The sequence below is a fragment of the Prionailurus bengalensis genome, chromosome C2, assembly GCF_016509475.1.
Source record: "Prionailurus bengalensis isolate Pbe53 chromosome C2, Fcat_Pben_1.1_paternal_pri, whole genome shotgun sequence".
NCBI lineage: Eukaryota > Metazoa > Chordata > Mammalia > Carnivora > Felidae > Prionailurus > Prionailurus bengalensis.
The window spans coordinates 94,135,065-94,160,192 of NC_057350.1; the positions used below are offsets into that span (position 1 = coordinate 94,135,065).

Below are 25,128 nucleotides of genomic sequence, written 5' to 3' on the forward strand. Positions count from 1 at the left end.
CAATTATGATCCATTAATTTATTTGTGTTCAGTGCACTGAGCCTTCCAATATCTCGCTGTCTTGACTACTAGTTATTTTAGTGAAATGTTTATTATTTTGAAGGGGGGTTGCAGAGAGACAGAGACAGAGACACAAAATCCCAAGCAGTTTCCATCTATCAGCACAGAGCCCAATGCAGGGGCTTGATCTCACAAACTGTGAAATCATGACCTGAGCCAAAACCAAGAGTTAGACGCTTAACTGACTCAACTATCCAGGAGCCCCTGATTATTAGTTTTATAATAAACCTTGTTTCTGATAGAGTAAGTTCTCTCACTCCTTCAACTGATTGGTCATTCTTAACCCTTTGTATATGCACATACATTCTAGACACAACTTGTCATTTACACACCACAAACACAAACCTGTATTTTGATTGATTGGCTTAGATTTCTATCAATTTCCCACACCTAGAGATTTCCATATTTTTCTTTTAACCTCAGTTATATACTAAAATTATTTTTAAATTATATTTCAGCCTGGCTGGCTCAGTTGTTTAAGCAACCGACTTCGGCTCAGATCACGATCTTGTGCGTTCAAGCCCTGCTAAGGCTCAGTGCTAATAGCGCAGGGACTGCTTCAGGATCCTGTCTCCCTCTCTCTCTCTTTCTCTGCCCCTCCCCTGCTTGCACGTGCTTTCTAAGTAAATAAATATTTCATAAACGTTTAATTTTTCTATTAGAAGGACACCCACTCTGAATGTATTCAGTCATACTGCCCAAAAGTCCTTAGTTGGAATTTTATGAAGAACAGTGGCTGAATTTTACTAAATGACCTTATAGAAAATATTGATGTCATTTTTTTTTCTCCTATAAACTGTCAATAAGTCATACTGGTAAACTTCCAAATGTTGAACCACATTTGTATTCTTGAAAGAACACTATTTGATGCAGTAAAATCCCTAAAACAATTCAAAAGGCTCTTTAGCATTAATATTGCAGCCATCTAGGAAACTGATTCCCATTTTGGCTCCCTAATGGTACTGAGTTGAGATATAAACTTGAATCAAACTGTTTTAGTCTAAGAAGGCTAAAGCAATAGATGAGGATATATTCAGATTTCAAATCAATGTAATGCACCATTATCCTGTAATCATGTTGTGTGTCACATGACTGATCCTTCTTCCTTCAGTCAAGAGAAGTATGTTCCATTTACCATGATCATTATGTCGATCTAGACTTACCATGTTTATTAATCAGTCCAATGGTCATATATTTGGCTGGACTGTTATTTTAATTATACTTCTAGACTTAATTGTTAATAATTAATTTAATTTATGCTTCTATATTCATAATTGAAATTAATCAGTACTTCTCTTTCTTACAGTATCCTTTTAAAACGTTAATATAAAGTTTATGTTAATGTCACAAAATGAACTGGATAGCTGACAATCTTTTTTAATTCTGCAAAGTATGACTATTACTATACATTAAGTAGTCTTTAAATGCTGGCACTCAGCTTTAAAATCATTTGGAATTTGCATCTTTTTTTTAGCAGTGCATATTTAACTTGTGCTATTTATTGGGCCATTAGAATTCTCTACTTCCTCTTGAGTCAACTTTGGCTATACTTTGTCTAGGTCCTCCAGATTTTCAAATTTGTTATAGAGTTAACATTTTCTTACATCTCTTTCATAAATGTGATTCTTTATTGCTATGGTTCTACGTTTAATACCTCATGTGGAAAATTACATGGTGTAGCCTGCAAATACAAGAATAGATTAACATTACAAAATGTATTACTGTAATGCAACTGATTAAAGATCAATAAATAAAACATGTTCTCAATAGAGAAGGAAAGCTTAATTATATTTAATATCCATACATGATAAAGCATCTTAACAGATTAAGTATACAGTCTTTCTTTTTTTTTCATGTTTATTTATTTTTGAGAGAGAGAAGAATTTCGAGCAGAAAGAGAAGCAGATGTGAAGTGGGTTCTGTGCTGACAGCCCGATGTGGGGCTTGAACTCACGAATCATAAGATAATGACCTGAGTTGAAAGTGGATACCTAACTGACTGCGCCACCCATGCACCCCCATACAAACAGTCTTTAATTGATAACGGGGATATAACAAAAATACTAGTTGTAGAGCAGGTATCATGAGAAAAACTAGAGGCATTCCTTTTAAAGTTAAAATTAACTACCTGCTAATATTTTGCCAGTGTTCATCCAATATGTTTCCAACTTCATGCCTTATCTCAGGTTATTTTCTCTCACTGGAAACACCATACTTTTGGAGGGAATCACAGCTCCATTTCTAATAAAATGATAAAAGCTGTGTAATTTCCGCCAGAAAAATGCATACATGCACATAAACACAAAATTTTATATAAACTATCATAGGATTCACTACACCCATTCTGCAAAATAGATTCTAGATTAAAAGCTGTCATCCTACATAAAGCTCAGTAGATGTAATGGTCAAAAATATTAATGGAGAAAGGAATAGGCAAATAAATACGCAAGCAAATATATGAGAGCAGAGGTAGATGCAAGCATTCATACGGAGCTATGAAAATCTGTGTAAAGGAATTGTTTAAAACATGAAACAAGATATACTTGAGTTTTAAGTATTTATTTACAAAGTTCTTACTAATACACTGCTTCTAAAATATATCAATAGTCATTTACTATTTAAAAATGGCAAATATGTGGCACAGAAAAAAATCTATATAGTCAGTTATACTAATAAAGGAGATGATTGAAATTGTTAAATGACAATTAAATGTTTGCAGTACTCCCTACAGATAGGAACTAAAAGTGCATTTATTCATAGGAACTTGATTATTTTGTTATCACTGACTATAAAACAAAAACAAAAACTATTGTGAAAATTAACATCAGGGTTTGAAAAATATTTTACAACAGCAAATAAATGTATTTTGATTTTACATTTAATTATAGGACCAAAATAAAAGGTAGACCATACACATACCTATGTATTTTACAGCAAATTAGTAAAACTGGTGCCAACTTTAGAATTATTTCATAAAAAGTATAAACACTCTATCCCACAACTTCTCCCATGGTCTTATCCTTCACAATAAAATTTCACACACTATCAAACTAAGTGAAGATTTGCTAGTGGCTAAAATCGCCGAAAATATATGGTCTCTGAAAAAGTTATAAGTATACCCTAATATCATGTTTGACAAAATATACATTATTCTTTAATCTTTCTGTCCTTATCTCAATTTGCAAAAGTATTTTGAAACAATCTCCTTTAACCATTATTCTTATTAATAAGGGCAAATCTTTAAAAATCCACTCTAGATCTCGAAAACACTTGAGAATAAAATAAACTGCAACAGAAGCAGTTAAACAACTACTTCAAATAGCACATGTGAAACAAGTCCCCACTATTAATCAGGAATCTGTGGTTTTTTATCTAGTAAGTACTGTGATATCACTTAATTTCTTCACAAATTGAGATACACAAATAGGTATTTCCAAAAATTCATTCATTGACACTATATACAAAGAGATTCACAGCGGTATTTCGCATCCACCAATAAAATTTATTTACTGTTATCAAGTTGCAAAGCTACTAATATCGTGAATAACTTAAATTATTGGTCTTTGAATGAAGGATTCGAGGGAAGAGAAAAATTACATCAAAATCAATATAATTTTTTACATGAATTACCTAAAAAAATGTAAGAGGTTAACCTTACACTTTAAAGAAGAAAATCAAATGGCATAGTTTAGTGTTACCTACATTCTTTCCAGCTTTCCCCAAGTGCTAATGACAAGTACCATTTAAGTCAGTTTTTAAGTATGAAGTGTTTATAAGTTGCTCTAAATTAAGATTTTTTAAGCTTCATATCAAATGAGTTGTAGATCGACTTAAAGTATGACTTCTCCTTTCAAAGAAGGAAGGCAGGCTGACAAGGGAGGGTGATGGGATACCCTGTAAAAACAAGACAAATATTTTATACTTAAAAGTTTTCTTTTAAAAAAGTATAACACAGTTTAGGATCATGCATATCATTTTAAAATTAATACAATTAATTAAAAAACATCTGAAAATTCTAAACTCTTCAAATAAATAAAAGAATTTAAATTAGGGGAGGAGGATAGGGAAAAAACATAAAACTATTTTAGCATTCTGAAAAAAAATGGACTAGTTAACTACATATTAACTCAAATGGAATAGATACTGGCTTACTGCTAGGAAGGTACTAAAATAACTTCAGGTTATTTTAAAAGTTTATAAATTAGTAAGTTTTTGAGGTAAAAAAAACAAACCCTAGTAGTTTCTTCTTAATCATAAAGCAAAATTCAGAGGAGTGAAATTACTCCATGAGAAATAATTCTCTATGATTAAAGGTCATACACTCCTAGAGAGTCTGTATCATGTGCGCAACCCATACATAGGTGTGTATGTGTGTGTGTGTGTGTAAGTTTGCTCCATATAAAAAGCAAAATAGCAGCACTTCTTATAATAGAGATTAAGTTACTAAGCTATCAAAACTTATGGTTTCAGAGGTCAAAGTTAAATATCCTCAGAATTTTCAACAATAACAAAAAAACATGCACAAGAACAGCCAAAATCTAAGAGTGGGTATAAATCAAAATGAGTTCTAAAGAAAGCTACTACTTTATTTTAACATACATGAATGGCTAACCATACTAAGAGTCCGCAGGTAGCTGGCTGTAAGTTCTCATCAACAAGGTAGTAAAATGTAGTGCTTAAAGAGCTGGGTTGGTAAAGTACTGCCATTCAAGTGATAACAAAGATGATTTAAGTAGATAGTATAAAAGCTTACTTTATTTTTAGGTGAAACATTTATGATCTGCCATATTAAAAAGCAAAATTTTATGTAAGTGCCATAAATCTAAGATTAAGAATCAGATTTGGAATAAAAATCCATTTTAGATCACAATTATTACTATTCTTTAAAACGATCATTTTCATAAACAGGAAAATTTCTAATGGGATTGACTTTTTTCTGGACTTAAGAGTAAATTACCTAGCAAAAAATATCTTTATGTGTCAATACACATAACACATAGCACAAACTCTATTAAGCCTAAACTGTTGTGAATTCAAAGGTATAAAGTTGTGAATTCAAAAGTCCCCACCCACCTAATAAAGATTCAATGAAGAAAGAATACTTTCTTTTTTCACAAATACACATTTCAAATAGCTAATAAGCTCACATTAAACTTCACGAGGCTTGTTTCCATTACTGGCTGGCATATCTCCTAATTCTTCACAAATGTCAAAGATGACTTGGATAGGACTTTTTTGCAAATATGAAAAATCAACAGTTCCGTCTAGTATCTCTGAAAAGCTAGCTTGTGAGGTAGAATGACGTATAGATCAAAACCAGGAGTTTTGAGAGCGCCCACCAGTAGAGTTTGAGCACTGTACATAAGCATACTTAGTAAATCCAACTGTATTGCTTGTGGAAACAAAATGGGCAATCTGTTAGAACAGAAATAAGCAATTGAGAAAAGGACATGAATGTCTTAAAGATATTTTAGGTACTTCTTATATTATCTACATAGGAGTGACAAAATTATAAATAATTTTCTAAAAATTTTCCGTAAAGTCCAATTATATTCATTTGAAGAGAAATGTTTATAATAGTTACTATAGATGCAGGAAGTAAACAAGGGATAGTACTTTGGCCCAACTGTATTTTGTCCATTTTAATTCATTTTCATTTATCAAATTTCTTTGCACAAATTTATATTATCAGGCACAACTTCGCTCCCATTGGAAGGCTAACCTTCATCCAAAATTTTTATAAACATACTCATAGATATCAACTTTAAGTCTTTGATGTATTAACCAAGACTTAATTGGCTTAAAAAAAATAAGAATTATTGAATATTATGTACCTTATCTATAAATTTTATATAAGAGGTGACCACTCATAAAACTCTAGACCATTCATGATGTGCCAGGTACTGTTCAAAGCACTTCTCATATATTAACTTATATAATCCTTGCAGCTACTACTTTAAATTCATCTTACTAACAGTGAAATTGAAACAGAGAGACCTTAAATAACTTGCCAAAAGTCCTACAGCTAGCAAATAGCTGAGCCAGGATTTGAACATGTGAGTTCCAGAGTTCATGCTCTTAACCACTATTCAAATTGCCTCTCATATAAAATCACATCATACATATATGTGTGTGTATGTGTGTGTATTTAATCCTTATAATAGCACTATATGGTTAAGTACTATTAACCTCTTTTTTTCTCAGCTGCAAAAAGGAAGATAAGAGAACAAGAAACTTGCTGAAGGACACACAACTAAGAAGTGACAGTCACTTGGGGCACCTGGGTGGCTCAGTTGGTTGAGCGCCAACCTCAGCTCAGGTCATGATCTCACAGGTTTGTGAGTTTGAGCCCCAGGTCAGGCTCTGTGCTGACAGCTCAGAGCCTGGAGCCTGCTTCAGATTCTATGTCTCCCTCTCTGTCTGTTCCCCTCCCCTGCTTACGCTCGGGTACTCACTCTCTCTCTCTCAAAAATAAAATAAACATAAAAAAAAAAAAAAAAACACCTTAAAAAAAAAAAAGAAGTGTTACTTGCTTTTGTTAACCTTAGTAGGTTAGATCAATAATAATTTTACAGGGGCGCCTGGGTGGCGCAGTCGGTTAAGCGTCCGACTTCAGCCAGGTCACGATCTCGCGGTCCGTGAGTTCGAGCCCCGCGTCAGGCTCTGGGCTGATGGCTCAGAGCCTGGAGCCTGTTTCCGATTCTGTGTCTCCCTCTCTCTCTGCCCCTCCCCCGTTCATGCTCTGTCTCTCTCTGTCCCAAAAATAAATAAACGTTGAAAAATAATAATAATAATAATAATTTTACAAAGAACAAATACATCACTCACATACTTAGAATGTTAGAAATGTCCCCAATATGAAATATCAAATACATCTAACACCACTAGAAATTTGAATTATTCAGGAAACATTTAAAAATATACACATGAATTTAGAATCCATATCATCCTTCAGCTTCAGAGTTTATATTCTACTCGTCACAGAACTAGGTTTTTAAAAAAAACCTCTAGGTTTAAAAAAACCCCTCAATCTCCGCTATCTTATTGGAGCCAATCTACATAAACAGAACCATCATTATTTACATGAGTTAAAGTGATGGGACTCATTAAAATAGGTTTCTTTTCTGAGAGATTTTTTAATGTATCTCAATCCCAATAAAATTTCATATCAAACTACACTCTATATCTCTAGTTCATTAAGTGAAGTTTTTCTCAGTTACCTTTACCCAATAAACAAGTTAGAAGTTTAGAGATTAAAAAAAAAATGGAGGTATTAACATTTCCATCTTCAAAAAGTTAACAAACTCCATACCAACTCCATAAATGTGAGTAAGTCATTTAGCCCATTAGATCAAAGTCACTTACTGCTAATGATGATGTGCTAGACAGACGACTCATTACATGCTTGTCATTGCTGGAAGGACTTCTTCCCTCCACTGAGCTTTGGGATGTCATGAGGGCTCTTCGCAGAGCTCTTTTTGGAGTTTTGGAGAAAGAGAACGCTCTTGTAACCTACAGTTAAAACAAGTTACAATTAATTAAGCCTAATAAATTAAGCCTAATAAATCTAATATAACTGGTAAGAACATAAACAAAGCCAAATACACATGAAGATTTTCTACAAAGATTATACGGCAGAATTAGAATCTCTTTGGACAAAACAGTGAAAAGTTGTGGTAGTACACTGTAGACTATTCCATTCTGCATTCATAAAGGACCATAGTCGATGGGAGAAAAAAGGTAGGAGGGAAAACAGGGTCTGCAAAGAGGAGAAATCTGGGTTTTTATCTGATTTTGCTAAAATTTACTCATGAAATCTCTAACCCAAGGCCACATGAACCTCAATTTATTTATTAAAAAGTGAAGGAGCTCACTGAATCATTATTCAGCATGTTTATCTACTATATATCATACACATTAAATGCTTGGAGATACAAAGATAGTTAAATAAAGGAGAAAGCCTCCCCTCAAAAGCAAACAACAGAAAATTGTAACTTTAGCAGATGATGGCAGCAAATTTTGCTTAAAATATTAAAATGCTAGTTCTACTTTTTAAAAGCCCATTACCAACATTCTTACATAGTCCTCAACTCTGATAAGAAGGGAAGTGATCTTCATCATTAGAAGACTGAAACATACGTAAGGTCAGGAATAGATCCGAGGTCTCCTGACTCTGTCATGTGCCCTTTGCTGAAAAATATCTGAGACAATATTTAAGATGAGTGCACACATATCTGCATCTAAGCCACCATCAGTACATTTCTACTGAAGCACAGGTCACAGAAGTATCACTATCAATGGAAGGGATAACAAGCGCTATAGAACGTGCTGAAATAAAACTTATTACCTCTATGGGCCATTTCCTAGAACCAAGAAAACAGCTCTGCTATACAGACTATCCTTACACTGATGTCTGTGGCAATATAATTTTAATATACTCTGAAAAATACATCTTGGAGACATATTAAATAATAAGCTCACTATGACTCACCTTTTTTGAAGTCTTTTTTATTGCTCTAGATGCCCTACTCAATGTACTGTCCATATCTTTAGTATTTACTTCAAAGGATTCTGGATCAGCACTGTAAATAAGATTCTCCTGTTGAAAATATAACACTTTTTATTATTTTAAAATAAGTAAAATAGAAAATAAAAATACACGACTGTTTCTAAAATCAAACCTTCCATATATATACACATGGAAGTATAATATAAATGAAGTTACTCAAGATTTTTTATATGCTTCACATAATTTCTACTCTGAAATGTACTAATTTAAGGATAGTAAAAAATTAGCATTCACTAAATGAAAAATTCATTGCAAGGACCATGGACACCAAAGCAACTGGAAAAAGAACTCAGTATAAAATCTTTTTAACAACACTAAAACCAACAAGCTAGAAACTTAGTGGACAAATGTCTAAGCATAAAGCCTGCTGTAAAACCAATATCAAAAACAATTTTCTTGAGATAATCTATCTAAAATTAAAACATAGACTTTCTCCTACGTTTTCCTTTCTTCCTCAATTAACATCTAGGTAGATTCTAAATTGGAGGTTCTAAACCTGTGATCAAGAGCTCCTAGAAGTGGCAATGGATAGAAATCAGGAGGTATGCAACCTCCCTGAAATCATGTGCAAATCTCTGCATATGCATAAATGCAAAGGACATTTTTCTGAGGAGTGGGCTCATAGCTCATGTTACATTCTAAAAGGAGTCAAAGATTTCATGTAAGAACCATTGGTCAAAATTAACCTTAAATGAGACAACTAATCTGCAAGTAACCCAAAATATCACTTGCTCAAATTACATTTGGGCTTTTCAAAAAAAGCAGGTTAGACAAAAAGGTTTTGCATATTTCTATACCAATTTGCCCTTTAAATTTATAAATCTAGGCCATCGGCAAGTTCCCCCGCTAATCTAGCACTATTAAGACTATCCTCCAGCACTGTCATTCTGTGGCTAGAGAGACTTTTATACAACCCTGTGAATATTGGTTTTTCAGGAAATGTTCTCATCTACAAAATGTAGAAAATATCTAGTATAATTAACCCACAGGAATCATAAAACAAGATAATGCATAGTAGTCCTTTGAAATAAAATGTTAAGCTCCTTTACAAACAGCCTTAAATATTATATTCTACAATTATAAATGCTTGCTTTTTGGCTCTTCACCACGGACACCCACATAGACAGGCTTGGTTTTGCCAAACTTTCTTAAAACAAGCAAATCCACCCTGCCAGCTCTAGACCCTCTCATTCCACTTCATCCATTTGCTAATGAGTCCACAGCTTATCTAACCCCATTCAGGTAACCGTGCCTTTTTTTATTTTTATTTTTATTTATTTATTTTTTTTTTAAAGGTTTTTTATTTATTTTTGAGACAGAGAGAGACAGAGCATGAACGGGGGAGGGGCAGAGAGAGAGGGAGACACAGAATCGGAAGCAGGCTCCAGGCTCTGAACCATCAGCCCAGAGCCTGACGCGGGGCTCAAACTCGCAGACCGCGAGATCGTGACCTGAGCTGAAGTCGGACGCTTAACCGACTGAGCCACCCAGGCGCCCCTACCGTGCCTTTTTTTAAACGCACAATTTTTTTTCTAAGTTAAAAAAAGAAAAATCACATCTATTATAAAAAATTTGGAAGAAAATTTTAAAAATAAAAATTTCCACAAATGTAGTGACTGTTTGCTATTAACATTTAAACATACTCCTTACATATATTTTTCTATATGCACGAAATGTTTTATTTTAACAAAACTGGAGTCATTCTATTCAGTTTTATATCTTGTATTTTCCAATTCGCTGTATGTTATTGGTTTTTTTCCATATCATTGGATACTCAAAGAAATTACTATTAATGAACAAATGATAAAAGTCTCTTCTGATTAGATGAGAATTTTATTTCATTATTTTTGAACAAAAACTGCCTTTACTTTCTTCTTGTTAAGAAATAAATATTATAACAACATCAAAAAAATACAATACTTAGGAATAAACTTAGTCAAAGAGATGAAAGACATATACTGTAAACTGTAAAATGCTGCTGAAAAAAATTAAAGACATGAATAAGTGGAAAAACACCCTGTGTTCATGAACTGGAAGATTTAATATTAAGATGTCAATACTACCTAAAGCAATCTACAGCTTCAATGAAATTCCTACAAAAATCCCAATATTTTTGCAAAAAAAAAAAGTTCATTCCAAAATTCATACAGAATCACAAGGGACCCCAAATAGCCAAAACAATATTGGGGGGGAAAAGTACAAAGTTTGAAGTCTTAAATTTCTTGGTTTAAAAACCTACTACTGTAATCAAAATAATATGGTACTGTCCTAAGAAACATAATAGAATGGAATGAAACAGACTAGAGAGCCCAGAAATGAACCCTCATATAATATGGTCAAATGATTTGACAAGGGCATCAAGACTATAACAGGAGAAGGACAGTCTTTTCAATAAATGGTACTGGGAAAACTAAATATCCACAAGCCAAAGAATGAAGCTGGATCCTTATCTTACTCCATATACAAAAATTAACTTGTAATGGATCAAAGATCTAAATATAAGAACTAAAACTACAAAACCTTTGAAGACAAGGAACACAGAGGTCAAAATTTTCAAGGCACTGGATTTAGCAGCAATATCTTGAACACAACACCACAGGCAGAGGTAACAACAACAACAAAAGCCAGAAAATTGGATTTCATAAAAACTAGTAAATATGCAGAAGACACCATTCAATATAGGAGACAGCAACCCACAAAATGGGAGAAAATGTAAATCATATATCTGATATATCTGAGAAGGGATTAGTATCCAAAATATATAGCAAATGCCCAAAACTCAACATCAAAAAAACAAATAACCAGATTCTACATTCACCACCTACATCTCCATTTTCTTACAGGTTTTTGAGATGGTTTCACTTTCAACTCTTGAATCTACCTATAAACTTATGTAGATATAAGGTTAGGATATACATCTAATTTTCCCTAAGTATTTAACCAACTATCTTATCAACATAGGTTAACAATCTTATTAAGTTGTTAAAGTACTACATTTATCATACAATAAACTCTTATTTCAGGGACATGTATCCTTTCCATTGATCCACCTTTAATAGTGCAGTTGTGTTCGCATCATTGTAACTTAAAAAATATAATGTAATATCTCATCAGAGAAGCAATGTGTTTTTTTTTTTTTTTGAGAGAGAGAGAGAGAGAGAGAGAGAGAGCGAGCGAGCGCGGGGCACAAGTGAGCAAGGGCCTGGGTGGGGGGAGGGGGGAGGGAGGGAGAGAGAGAGAGAGAGAGAGAGGAGAGAGAAGAGAAGGAGAGGGGGAGGGGGAGGGGGAGGGGGAGGGAGGGGGGAGGGGGAGGGGGGAGGGAGGGAGGGAGGGAGAGGGAGGGAGGGAGGGAGGGAGGGAGGGAGGGGCCGGTCTCACCCAAAGCAGGGCTTGAGCTCACCAATTCAGGACTCAAACTCACAAACAGTGAGATCTTGACCTGAGCAGAAGTTAGATGCTTAACCAACTGAGCCACCCAGGCACCCCTGTTCTCTACTTTTCTTGTTGTTGCTTTTTCTTTAAAAATTATCTTTGGAATCATTCTGTCAAAATCCAGAAATTTCCTGTAGGATTTTATAAAAACTATAATGAATTGACATCTTTATGCCAGCCAGCATTCTCTTTCAAGAACATAATGGATTTCTCTGTAAAGTATATCGTTTTCTTAACATAGGTTTCATTCATTTCTTTTAAGGCTATTCCTAGATTTATACTAAAATTTCCTAAATCTACACACCAAGCTTTACTGGGAAGTGGGGTCTCCATTTCCCACACTTTCTAGTAGGTTACTGCCAGCATAGAGAAAACTATTGATATGTGTGTATTTATTTTTTATTTGGTTACTTAAACTAAACTGTTACAAGTTCTAATACTTTTCAATTGGTTCCTGTTAATTATCTAGATAATCATTTGCAAAATAACTCTGAATAGTAAAATATCTTGACAACCCATGGGAAACAAAGCAGTTGGGACTGTGATTCAAGCTCTGCCTATCCCCGAGTCTCCCCCATCCTCATTCACATACATCTGCAAGGCTCTGCATTATTAAGATTTCCTACATCTTATAGTAGAGGGATCACATTTCCTACACTGCTGTACATATTACACCATAAACTAAGCACAGCTGTCACTTTAGTTTTATAAACTTGATTTTGTTCTCATTTCATTTTCAATTTTAGTTTCATTTCAAATTGGTTTTCATTCAATCAACAAATGTATATTAAAAGCTATTTGATAGAAGCCTTTTATGTCCTAGATACAGAGACAAATTCAGAAAAAGGATGTTTTGACACAAATATATTTTCCTTCATGATGTTTTGATTTCAAAACACAAAGTAATTCATCAATGCTCATGCTAAATTGGTCAGCCTATGACATTTTTTTAAAAATTAAATGCTGAAAAATACAATGGAATTAGGTGGGACACAATTAGAAACAGTAAGAGAATTAATTTAATAAAAGTGGTTACAAAACTAACATACATATCAAAGATTAACCTGCATATAAAACTAGAAAACAACTTAGCTAAAATATCTCATTTATGAATAGAATTACAAAGAGAAAATTACCTAGGAATACATTTAACAAGAAATGCATGTGTCTACACTTGTCTTTCTGGAAAGAGGGATGAAAGCATCAAAAGTGGCACTGCTGAAAATAGCGGGACAGGTGCATATGTTTTACTGCAGCACACTTTCCTCTGTTTAATGTTTCGTTGTGTGCAAATATTACTGTTCAATTTAAGTTAGTAAAACTCATAATATGAATATAAAACTAAATACTGGTAAACTTTAATTTACTCATTGAATAAAATTTTTAGATGCATAATGTATAATGTATATATAAAGAAACTCAACTCCAAGTGTGTTTAATTTTGATGAAATGCTTTTTTAATAATAAAAGCCCCTGAAATTTAAATCCCTAAGCAGTTGCTAACAAAGAAAAGAGACTCTCGGTCTTTCCTGTTGCTATCTGAACTGTTATTGAGTATATAATAACCCCATATGAACTGAAGAGAGCAGATGGCTTCATATTTCATATTCAATTACTTCTGATTTGATGAGGGTAGATATGAGGTCTTTCACATTTCTAGAAGGCTCTGGGTTCAGAATGGCTGAAAGGGTAAACATCTATGTAGTTCTGGTGGCTGAGAAGACAATATAGCTGTTTACTAAGATGTAAAGATGAAGTACTTCTTTTAGTTCTCTCTCCATAGAGGAAGGTAAATAGGGCAAATCACAGACAAAAACTCTAAATAGGGGAAACTTGTTTTCAATATTCCCAAGTTTTTTTTCCTATTACTCTGCTTTTCTTATTAATAGTCCCCATTCTCTCTTCCAAATATTAAAAATTTTTACTCTAGGGGTGCTGTTGCAACCTGGTCTTTCCCTCAGTTTTTCCTTTCTTGCCCCCCTGAGCCTTGCAGACCAGCGCTTGCACAGGGGACTGGGCACTGAGAGTGGTTAAAGGCACAGGGAAAATGGTGGAAAATTCACCATCGCTATTGCCAGAAAAAGCGATCTGTGGCTTTGTTCTTTTTTAAGCTCCCAATTTGGCTTCATACTATATATTATATGGGATTTTATTCCCGAATCTTGGCTAAACTCCTTAGACTTACTAACCTACTGGCCTCAAAAATATTGTGCAGTTGCACTGCCCATCTACCTCTTTATTCCTATAGTAATTGGTTATGTACACTTACTTGGAATAAACATGAGAAGTACCTTTCCGCTCAACTCCATTCATACAATCACAGATAACTATGCTAAAAACCAAGGGCAGAAGAAATACCAAGAAAAGGCTATCCCAGCATTAAGATATATTCCATGGCGCACCTAGGTGGCTCAGTCAGTTAAGCTTCCAACTCTTGGTTTTGGCTCAGGTCATCATCTCATGGTTTGTGAGTTCAAGCCCTGTAATTGGCTCTATGCTGACAGAGTGTGGAGCCTACCTACGATTCTCTGTCTCCCTCTCTCTCTGCTCATCCCCTGCTTACTCTCTCTCTCACTCTCAAAATAAACATTTAAAAAAAAAAAAAAAAGAAAAATATTCCTATTAGTAAAGTAAACCAAATGTTCTTTCTTGCAGCCAAAGAACTTTATGCCAAAAAAGTTAATTGTATGTAGACCAACACCAAGCAGGTATTATGTTTTTGATGTATTAATTTTGACCATAATTATTTTGATTCTATTAATACCCAATGTTAAAATGTAAGAAACAAGTTGAACTTCTCTTAGATTAATTTCCATTAATATTATAAATGTTCTCAAGTATTAGTTATTAACAGAATAAATGAAATATTGCATCACCATTACCAGATTTTTTAAAAAAATAATTATCAGTAAAAGTAAGAAACCCCTCCCCCAAAAAACCTTATTCTTCTAAATCTCCAAAATAAAATTATACCATAACAAAAACTAATTTTTAATAACATACTAACATAATTCTAAAAACATTTCATGATTTACTCAACATAATAATGAGCCCCAAATCCACATGTACCTAAAACTAGTTCTGGAAACAAATCTGCGAAGTTCAAGATTAGAAAGTAGTAATGGAGGCTTTCGATTAAGATGGCAAGAATTAGGGAGACACTAGTCTTGTCTCGTCCCTCAAAAACAGCTAAATAAACATCAGATCATTGCGAACACCCAAGAAATCAATCTGAGGGCAAAGAGTAAAAATGTACAACTGGAGGAGAATAAAAATGCCACATTAAGAAAGGTAAGGGCTGTAGAGAGTTGAACTGGGTGGAGAGAGAAGAGTTGTGGGAACTGCAATGGGGAGGAGGCCTGATCACAGAGAGAAGAGCAAGAGAAAAAGAAAGAGAAAGAAGAGTGAAAGTGCACATAGGGAATTTCACAAGAAACACTCTTCCCCAAAACCAATGACTGGGAAAAGGAGAGGGGTTGAATACCCCTAGTTTTCATAACAGTAGAACATAGAGCCTGAAGTTTTGGATGTCTGCACCATCGCCAGTGTTGCACCTGGCAAATTTAGCCATGTTCCAGTAGGAAATGAGGTCAGAGACCTGGGAGTGGGCAACGTGCTCTGAGGATTCCGAGTAGCGCAGGGAGAAGCAGTTCCCCTGCCTGGAGTGCATTTGGGAAAGGTGGCATGGCCTCTCTGGGAACAAAAGACCCAGGAGGTGCCACTGAGCTGACCTGTTCACTAACACTGAAACAAGAATGCTAACTGAGGGCAGCAAGCCTTGGTACCAGCTTTCAGCTGTACTTTATCATAAACTCCAAACTGCTGTGCAGTGGTGCAACCGATTTCTGGAACAAGCTGGACCTAGCCACAGCGCAGTGAAACCCTCCCCAAATGATCAGCATGGGTCTCCAAAATTTGGAGCTCTGAAACCTACCTATGTACCTGAGATAAAATACAGACATGCTGTGCTGCCTGGCAGGTGGACAGCTCAAAGGCAGGCAGGGTGAAGGTGGGGATCTGGTGGAAACCGGGACACGAGACAGGAGATTGTTCTGTGAGGGCTTCATGAAGAGTGGCAGGCTTGAGCTCCATGCTCTGGGGATGAGAGCAGGACAACTCCATTTTCACCCAGCCTATCAGGACTGACAGACTTCAGTGAGCAAATCAGTGCCACCAAGTGGAGGCCAGGGCGGCTTACACCACTAGGGCAAGCCACTTGAGAGTCAGCACAGCAGGCCCCACCCCCAGAAGACTGGCACAAACCCCTCCCACACACCAAGTCCGCAGATCATAGAGTGCTACAAAGCTTCAGCTCTAGGGGAAAAAGGATATAGCCTCCTTTGTTTTTTTTCTTGTTTATTTTCTGCGCCTTCCCCCCGCACCCTGGGCCTTGGGATATGGAAAAGGCAATTTTTTTTTAATTTATTTTTTTTTTAGTTTATACATGGAAAAAACATCCTTAACCTACAAGGGAAGACAGATCAGGTTTGCAGCATATCTGTCACAGAAATTGGGAAGGCCAGAGGGAGTGGCAAGATATATTCAATGTCCTAAATGGGAAAAATATGCAGCCAAGATTACTTCAGACAGCAAGGCTATTATTCAGAATAAAGAGATAAAGAGCCCCCCCCCCCCAAAATAAAGGAGTTTGTGACCACTAAACCAGCCCTGCAGGAAATATCAAAAGGGATTCTTTGGGGAAAAAAGAACTAAAAGCAACAAAGACTAGAAAGGAACAGAGAACATCACAAAAAACACCAATTTTATGGTAACACAAAGGCACTAAATTCATATCTGTCAATAATCACTCCTAATGTTAATGGACTAAATGCTCCAATTAAAAGACATATGGTATCAGAATGGATTAAAAAAAAAAATCTATATGCTGCCTACAAGAGACTCATTTTAGACCCAAAGACACATGCAGATTCAAAGTGAAGGGATGGAGAACCATGTATCATAGTAATGGAGGTCAAAAGAAAGCCAGAGCAGCCATACTTATATCAAACTAAAATTTAAACCAAAGACTGTAACAAGAGATGAGGAAAGGCATTACATCATAATTAAGGGGTCTATCCATCAAGAAGACCTAACGATTGTAAATATTTATGCCCCCACTTGGAAGCACCTAAATATATAAATCAATTAATAACAAAGAAATTCTTTGGAAATAATACAATAATAGTATGGGACTTTAAAACCCCAGTTACAACAATGGACAGAACATCTAAGCAGAAAATCAACAAGGAAACACTGGCTTGGAATGACACACTGGACAAAATGGACTTAACAGATACATTTAGGCTATTTCATCCTAAAGCAATGGAATACATATTCTTTTTGAGTACACATGGGGCATTCTCTAGAATAGATCACATACAAGGTCACAAATCAGCCCTCAACAAGTACAAAAAGACTGAGATCATACTATGCGTATTTTCAGATCACAGTGCTATGAAACTTGAAGTCAACCACAAGAAAAATTTGGAAAGCCCTCAAATATAGGGGTTAAAGAACATCCTACTAAAGAATGAATGGGTTAACCAGGAAATTAAAGAAGAAATAAAAAAGTACATGGAAGCAAATAAAAATGAAAACACGACAGTCCAAAACCTTTGGGATGTAGCAAAGGCAGTCCTATGAGGGAAGTATATACAATACAGGCCTACCTCAAGAAACAAGAAAAGTCTCAAATACACAACCTAACCTTACACCTAACGGAGCTAGAAAAGCAACAGCAAAGAAGGTCTAAAGCCAGCAGAGAAAGGAAATAATAAAGATTAGAGCAGGAATAAATGATATAGAAACAACCTAGTAGAGATCAATGAAACTAAGGGCTGATTCTTTGAAAGAATTAATAAAACTGATAAACTCCTAGCCAGACTTAACAAAAAGAAAAGAGAAAGGACCAAACTAAATAAAATCATGAATGAAAGAGGAGTGATCACAACTAACACCACAGGAATACAATTATAAGAGAATACTGTGGAAAATTATATGCCAACAAACTGGGCAATCTGGAAGAAATGGACAAATTCCTAGAAACCCACAAACTACTAAAACTGAAAGAGGAAGAGATAGAAAATTTGAACAGACCCATAACCATCAAAGAAATTGAGTCAGTAATCAAAAATCTCCCAACAAACCAAAGTCCAGGGCCAGATGGCTTCCCAGGGGAATTCTACCCAGACATTTAAAGAAGAGTTAATACCTAGGCTTCTCAAACTATTCCAAAAAATAGAAGTGGAAGGAAAACTTCCGAACTCTTTATACAAGGCCAGCATTACCTTGATTCCAAAACCAAAAAGGAGAATTACAGGCCAATATCCCTGTGAACATGGATACAAAAATTCTCAACAAGATACTAGCAAATCAAATTCAACAGTATGTTAAAAGAGTTATTCACCACAATTAAGTGGGATTTACTCTGAGCTTCAGGACTGGTTCAGTATTCTCAAATCAATCAACGTGATATACCACATCAATAAAAGAAAGGATAAGAAATATTATCCTTTCAATAGATGCAGAAAAAGCATTTGACAAAATACAGCATCCATTCTTGATAAAAACCCTTAACAAAGCAGGGATAGATGCAACATACCTCCATATTATAAAGGCCATATATGAAAGACCCACAACTAATACCATCCTCAACAGAGAAAATTGGAGAGCTTTTCCTCTATGTTCAGGAACAAGACAGGTATGCCCACTCTCACCATTACTGTTTAATCAGGACATTGCTAAACGTTTGCTGCCATCTTGTGGCTAGCTTATATGAAATTTTTTTCATTAGCTGTTTTATACATCAGTTCTAGAATTATTAGCTATCTTGTGGCTAGTAATTCAATAGATTGTATTTTAAGGAAATTTTTCCGTTAACTATTTACATTTAAGTATTATGGTTATACATTTGGAAAGGACTTCATAAGCAATCTAGTCTGACATTGTGATAAATGTAGGATTAATTTCTGCAATAAGCAGTCACTATACTGCAAGGATCCATTTTTTATATGGATACCTAGAACTATGAAAAAAAAAAATCCCTCTTAACAATGAGCACTTTTGTAAGCTTTATAACAAAAGCCGTCTCCATTATTTTTCTAGTCAGCACTAGCTGTATTTCCTTCCATGAAACTTTTTGTAGAACAATCCTTTATAACAACATATTGTTAGCACATAGAAATTAAAAAAAAAAAATCATGCTGGATTGAAGCATTCTATAATAATTAGGATAAATTTGTCAATTTCAGGGTTTTATTCCTTGGTTTTCCCTGTCATGTCACTTGTTGAAAAAGAGAAATTGAAATCTTCTGCTTAAAAAAATAATAATTCAAAATGTCTGTTAATTGTTCAACACCTAGGCAAGAGGCTTTAATCAAACACTACCTATTCTATAAATCACTAAAGTATACCTCAACAGCCTTCAACGTCAGACTTAGCTATGATAAAATAAACATTTATTTCCAACAGGAAATGTCCAAGGCAATCTGTTATAGTACTAGGGTAATATAAAGGATTGCTTATCATTACATTCTTCTCTATCTATGTCATTTGTCCAAAGATGAAAAGGTCTATACCTGTCTATCACATGTCTCTCCCACATATAATGAAGAAATCAAGTTATTTGTAAAGGGACCTAGATTTCATCCAAGATATACTATAGACTACCTGATTTCTGTGAGTCATTTAACTTCAATAATTTGATTTTCTCATGTAGCTGCATTTAATCTGTATAAGATAATTATATATTCATAAGAGTATTTGATTTTCAGAGGATGGACTGAGAAAACTGGATTGGCAACTTGCCTAACAGAAAAACAACTTGTTACAACTTACCTACTGCTTTCAACAAAGGTAAAAGAACAATGGAACAAAATACCCTCTATTTTACAAATAGCCAGGTCAAAGAACACTAATGAAAATCACAGGGTACATCAGAACAAGTCCCCAAAGCCCCACTAAATCAGAGGCACAGGAGCTATTAGCCTTTCAGTAAACTAGGCATTCAAAATGGTCTCATGTGTCTATACTTAAAAAAATTTTTTTTAATATTTATTTATTTTTGAGAGAGACAGAGAGAGAGGGAGAGAGAGAGAGCACGAGTGGGGGGGGGGGGTGGGCAGAGGGGGACACAGAATCTGAAGCAGGCTCCAGGCTCTGAGCTGTCAGCACAGAGCCTGATGCAGGGCTCGAGCTCACGAACCCCAAGATCGTGACCTGAGCCAAAATCAAATGCTTAACCAAATGAGTCACCCAGGTGCCCCTCATGTGCCTATACTTTTAAAAATCTTTCCAAAAACAATTTATTAAGCTGGTTTTCCTCAACACACATAAAGTTAGAACTTTCCTACATTCATAATTTCATAATTACCAAGTCATTAGAAATGTAGGGTTAGTCTGAATGCATTGTAATGAAGTTAAAACTTTCATTATAATAGTGGTTTAAGAACTTACAGCATCTGCTTTACAAATGGTATTGGCTACATGTCGACATAGCATCTTTAGCCAGTTCTCTTTTGGAAGTTCCTCTGATGTCATCTGGAAACTGAGCAGCACATTTGCCCGCTCTGTTGGTGGCCTCACAAGCAAGGCAAAAGCATTATGGCAATCTAGGGTTCCAGAATAATCATAGACATTAAGTGTTACTCCTTGCAAAATGAAGATTTATGCAAGTTTAGTTCCCTCAGAGTAACAAAACTCCAATGAAATGATCTCTTCCCCACCCTTTCCATCCTCTATATTTTTAAGTACACAAGGAACATGATATTACACTGAAACTGGCAAGAATTATAACAGTAAGTACCATGTGAGAGACCAACAATGATGATTTATTGACATTAAGCAGTATTTTCTATGAAATTTAACATTTTCTGAGAAAGTTTTTTTGAATTAGATCATTTCTTAGAATTCCAGAATTTAAGTTTTAAATTAAAATGGCATTATAAGACTAATTTGATAACTTAAATCAAGTTCAAAGAAATCAAATGTCCAAATATTAAAACTTTTACAAAATGGTTTTGGACCAAAATACTAAAACAGAACCTATTTTAAATAATAATCCATAATTCAAATCCAAAAACATGGAGAGGATTTAAATAAATGCACTATTGTAACACTTAATACACCAGAATCTGACAACCAAATAAAGACACAAAATAAGTTGTTATTCATGTTTTCTGTGATTGTTTCTCATAAACTCAAATCCTTCCATCATTAGAGGATGAGATCAGTAATGGAAACAGCTTACTTGTAAAAAAAAAAAAAAAAAAGGTCCTAACATCTAAAATATGGCCATGCACACACATTACTAAATGCCAATTAAACAAACAGTTGATACTGTTTTTGATAATTTCAGGCCTTCAGAGAACCCTCCCTAACACTACCACAGTTGAGTAAAAGCTCTCCTTAACACACGTTTGACCCATGTTGAGTCTACCATAGTTACTTTGGGTACATTTATTCACACACATCTCTCCTGGTCATATTCTAAACATATTTCTAGCAATGCAGCCATTGCCAACAAGAAAGCAATAGGATGCAGAGCACAGGTAATAGACTGGTGATTTCCTTTGGATTCTAAAGGAACGAAATAAGTTTCGATGTGGGAAAAAGCTAGGTTAGGACACTATCTTGACATGAAACCATTTAAAAGCTCTTTGTCCCTTAAGGGATGAAGACACCCCACAGGATGAGATAGCATTTTCATTTGAGAAAAATAAAACATCAAGTAGGTTCTAGAGAAGACTTTGGATAGAAGTATAAGAAAAATTACTTTACCAATACTAACCAACTGTATTTAAAGATAATTTACCAGTTTTAAGAAAGAAAAAAAAAAAAAAACCTAAGGGAGTGAATCAAACCTACAATGATTATGAACTATTTTCAGTTAACCAACATTTATCCAATGAGCATACCTTCTGTTTCTCTTATGTCCAGCACTTTCTTAATTTGAGAAAGAGGCATGAGATGAATATGCTTAAGAGAAGCTGGGGGTCGGGTATGGCCATGAGGACTCCTAAAAGTGCCAATAACCTTATGCCGTTTTCTTGCTATCTGATTACAGAAAAAAAATAATATGAATGAAAACTATTAAAGACTAAATACTTAAAAATGACACTAATGACATAAATCTACATGCAATTCACTTGACTATTAATCATCCCAGAATTACTATGCAATAAGAAGCAGAGTTACCATGTAACAAATTCATACATGTAATTGTATAGCAGAAATGTTCATGCATATATAAGAAGAGCTTAAAAAGTCAGGAAAACAGACCAAGGGACAGGATCTAAGCAAAAGGTCCACGAGGTGTGAAAGAACTTAGAAGCATTTTGAGAAGGAATAACATTATAGGATACAGGAATCTTCAATAGAAGGCCCTGAGTTCAGGAAAGGGAATAGCTGCTCTGGGATCTCAGTCGTGGGTTCAAAAAATTGATTTTAGTTGAAGAGGAGAATTCACAATTATCTCAAATCCTGTACAAGGCACTGAGGACAAAAGAGTAAATAATATAGAGATGGCTCTGGCGCTCATGATAGTTAGGTATCATTGAGAAAGAGGCAGGGTAAAGAAGTAACTAAATAATACACTAAACAAATGATACAAATTATAAACTCAAGGTACAGTGTTAAGATATAACTTTACCTAAGCTGGGAACTCCTACAAAAGGAGGAGATAGGTAAAGTAACTAGAGAAGACAGGAGCAAAATCAGAAAGGGCCTTGTAATTCATGATGTACTGAATTCTGTGAATTTTATAAGGTCTTTAAATTTATTATTTTCATTTCCATGAAAGCCTAATGTATTATTTTGCCTTTTTAAAAGAAAGTCTCTTTTGAGGTTATAATCATCAACTGAAAGACATTAACACAAAATGATTTAGGTTAAGTTACTTGATGAATTGAGATTGGTCACCATCATGAATTCAATATGGCTAAAAATGCACTACCCTGGGTTGGCTATTGGAAAAGATCAAAAGGCAGTCAATATCATATTCACATTGAAGCAGAAATACAACTCAAATATATGTTACATATCAAATAATAAATTTTAATTTACATTAATATAGTAAAAATAGGCAATAAAGATGAAATAGTTTCTACTATAAATTTGAATATAGTTTTAAATCAATTTGGCTAAGCTAAGCAAATAATTTTTATTTTTTATTTTTTAAAATTTACAACTAAATTAGTTAGCATATAATGAAACAATGATTTCAGGAGTAGATTCCTTAATAATGCCCCTTACCCATTTAGCCCATCGCCCCTCCCACAACCCCTCCAGTAACCCTCAGTTTGTTCTCCATATTTATGAGTCTCTTCTGTTTTGTCCCCTCCCTGTTTTTATATTATTTTTGTTTCCCTTCCCTTAAGAGACTTTTGTCTCTTAACGTCCTCATGAGTGAAGTCATATGATTTTTGTCTTTCTCTAACTTCACTTAGCATAATACCCTCCAGTTCTATCCACGTAGTTGCAAATGGCAAGATTTCATTCTTTTTGATTGCCGAATAATACTCCATTGTATATATATACCACATCTTCTTTATCCATTCATCCATCGATGGACATTTGGGCTCTTTCCATACTTTGGCTATTGTTGATAGTGCTGCTATAAACATAGGGGTGCATGTGTCCCTTCGAAACAGCACACCTGTATCCCGTGGATAAATGCCTAGTAGTGCAATTGCTGGGTCGTAGGGTGGTTCTATTTTTACTTTTTTAAGGAACCTCCATACTGTTTTCCAATGTGGCTGCACCAGCTTGCATTCCCAACTAAGCAAATAATTTTAAAGTTCGTTTTTAAAAAGGAGAAACAATGACAAGTGCCAATATCGATGACACAAATGTTAGCACATCAAGGTAAAAACTCAAACAGATGTAAAATATAAAAAGGAAAATATATAAATCCTCAATTTAGATTCAGTAAAATATCCTCTGTCCTATTTAAGAGAAGTCAGTATAGATTTTATCCATTTTAAATGTTTCTAAGTTTTATCATTTTCTTCATTCCAGATTTGCTAAGATTTTTTTTTTAATAAGCTAAAGAATAAAAGTTTAGGATTATAAGTCTTGAAGTCCAAATTTAATAATAGACATAAAGCTGTTTCAGTTAATATGATTCTGAGTTAGGGAGGCTTAAGAGAAACTAGAACAAAAGTCAGTGGATTTAAGAAGGTAAAGGAAATGAGGAACCAGGGTATCACATAATGTACTCAAAAGCTATGGGAAGTAAGCAATGACAGGAATTAAAGTGGCAGGTAAGTCAATGAGCCAGTTATAAAAAACTTCATGGAATCTGAAGAAGATGTATGATCAAAAATTTAAAGCCACAACTCTCTCAGGACTCAGGGGATAAAACCCAGAATGGATTAGCAACCTAACCTATTAGATGAAAGGTGCCAGCTGACCTGGGCACTTTAATAGGAAGAGAAGCAAAAGCAAACAAATAGAAGTACTGAGCAACTATGTAAAGTAAAACCCCATTGGAAACTGACTTCCCCTACCCCTGTTCTCCAAAACAAAGCAGGCTGAAGTTCTCCTTATGGAGAAAACAAGTAGTTCAGAATTATCTGCCTCATGACTTTTTCAGTTAGGGTATGGTCAATTATGTATAGTATTTTCACTGTCTTTTGTATTTTGTGACATTACTGATCAAATAAAAATAGTTTTTCATTAACCTCACTACAACAAAACACTGCATTTAACACAAGCAATTTTTGATGAGATTTTATTAGGCCTATAACTGTACATGGTTGGCTCTCTAAGATTCCCTGTATTTTATACCAAATAATAATGTATATAAGAGGGCAGCACTTCAAGAGAAGTATAGTAGAAAAGGATAAAAGGAAGAGGTACAGACTTTAAATAAAAGCTTTAATAGATGAGAATTTTAGAATTATAATCAGTGCAGCCCATCTGATATGCTAACCACTCATTTACCCTAAAATCTGTTGTCTTAAGGGATCATCAGGGGATCATGATTCTTAATATTCAATAATCAAGTTATTCTACTCTTCAACAAAATATTGGCTCCTTCTTTGATTGAAAAAGCTACTTCAATTTCA

General features: G+C 34.7%; 1 protein-coding gene and 1 pseudogene across 4 annotated transcripts in view; one reads left to right on the top strand and one right to left on the bottom strand.

Annotated features, from left to right (window-relative positions):
* Positions 1-2,603: 2,603 nt before the first annotated feature.
* Positions 2,604-25,128, bottom strand: part of ECT2 (epithelial cell transforming 2) — a 65,028-nt gene continuing 42,503 nt past the window's right edge. For all 4 annotated transcript variants that reach the window (XM_043594886.1, XM_043594888.1, XM_043594887.1 and 1 more), the window contains 5 exons: positions 21,976-22,114; positions 20,516-20,670; positions 8,552-8,659; positions 7,426-7,572; positions 2,604-3,954 (listed from right to left, as the gene is read on the bottom strand). In XM_043594886.1, coding sequence (XP_043450821.1) covers positions 3,865-3,954; positions 7,426-7,572; positions 8,552-8,659; positions 20,516-20,670; positions 21,976-22,114 — 639 coding nt within the window. In that variant the 3' untranslated portion in view covers positions 2,604-3,864. The remainder of the gene's footprint in view (positions 3,955-7,425; positions 7,573-8,551; positions 8,660-20,515; positions 20,671-21,975; positions 22,115-25,128) is intronic.
* Positions 14,109-14,500, top strand: LOC122491725 (annotated as a pseudogene).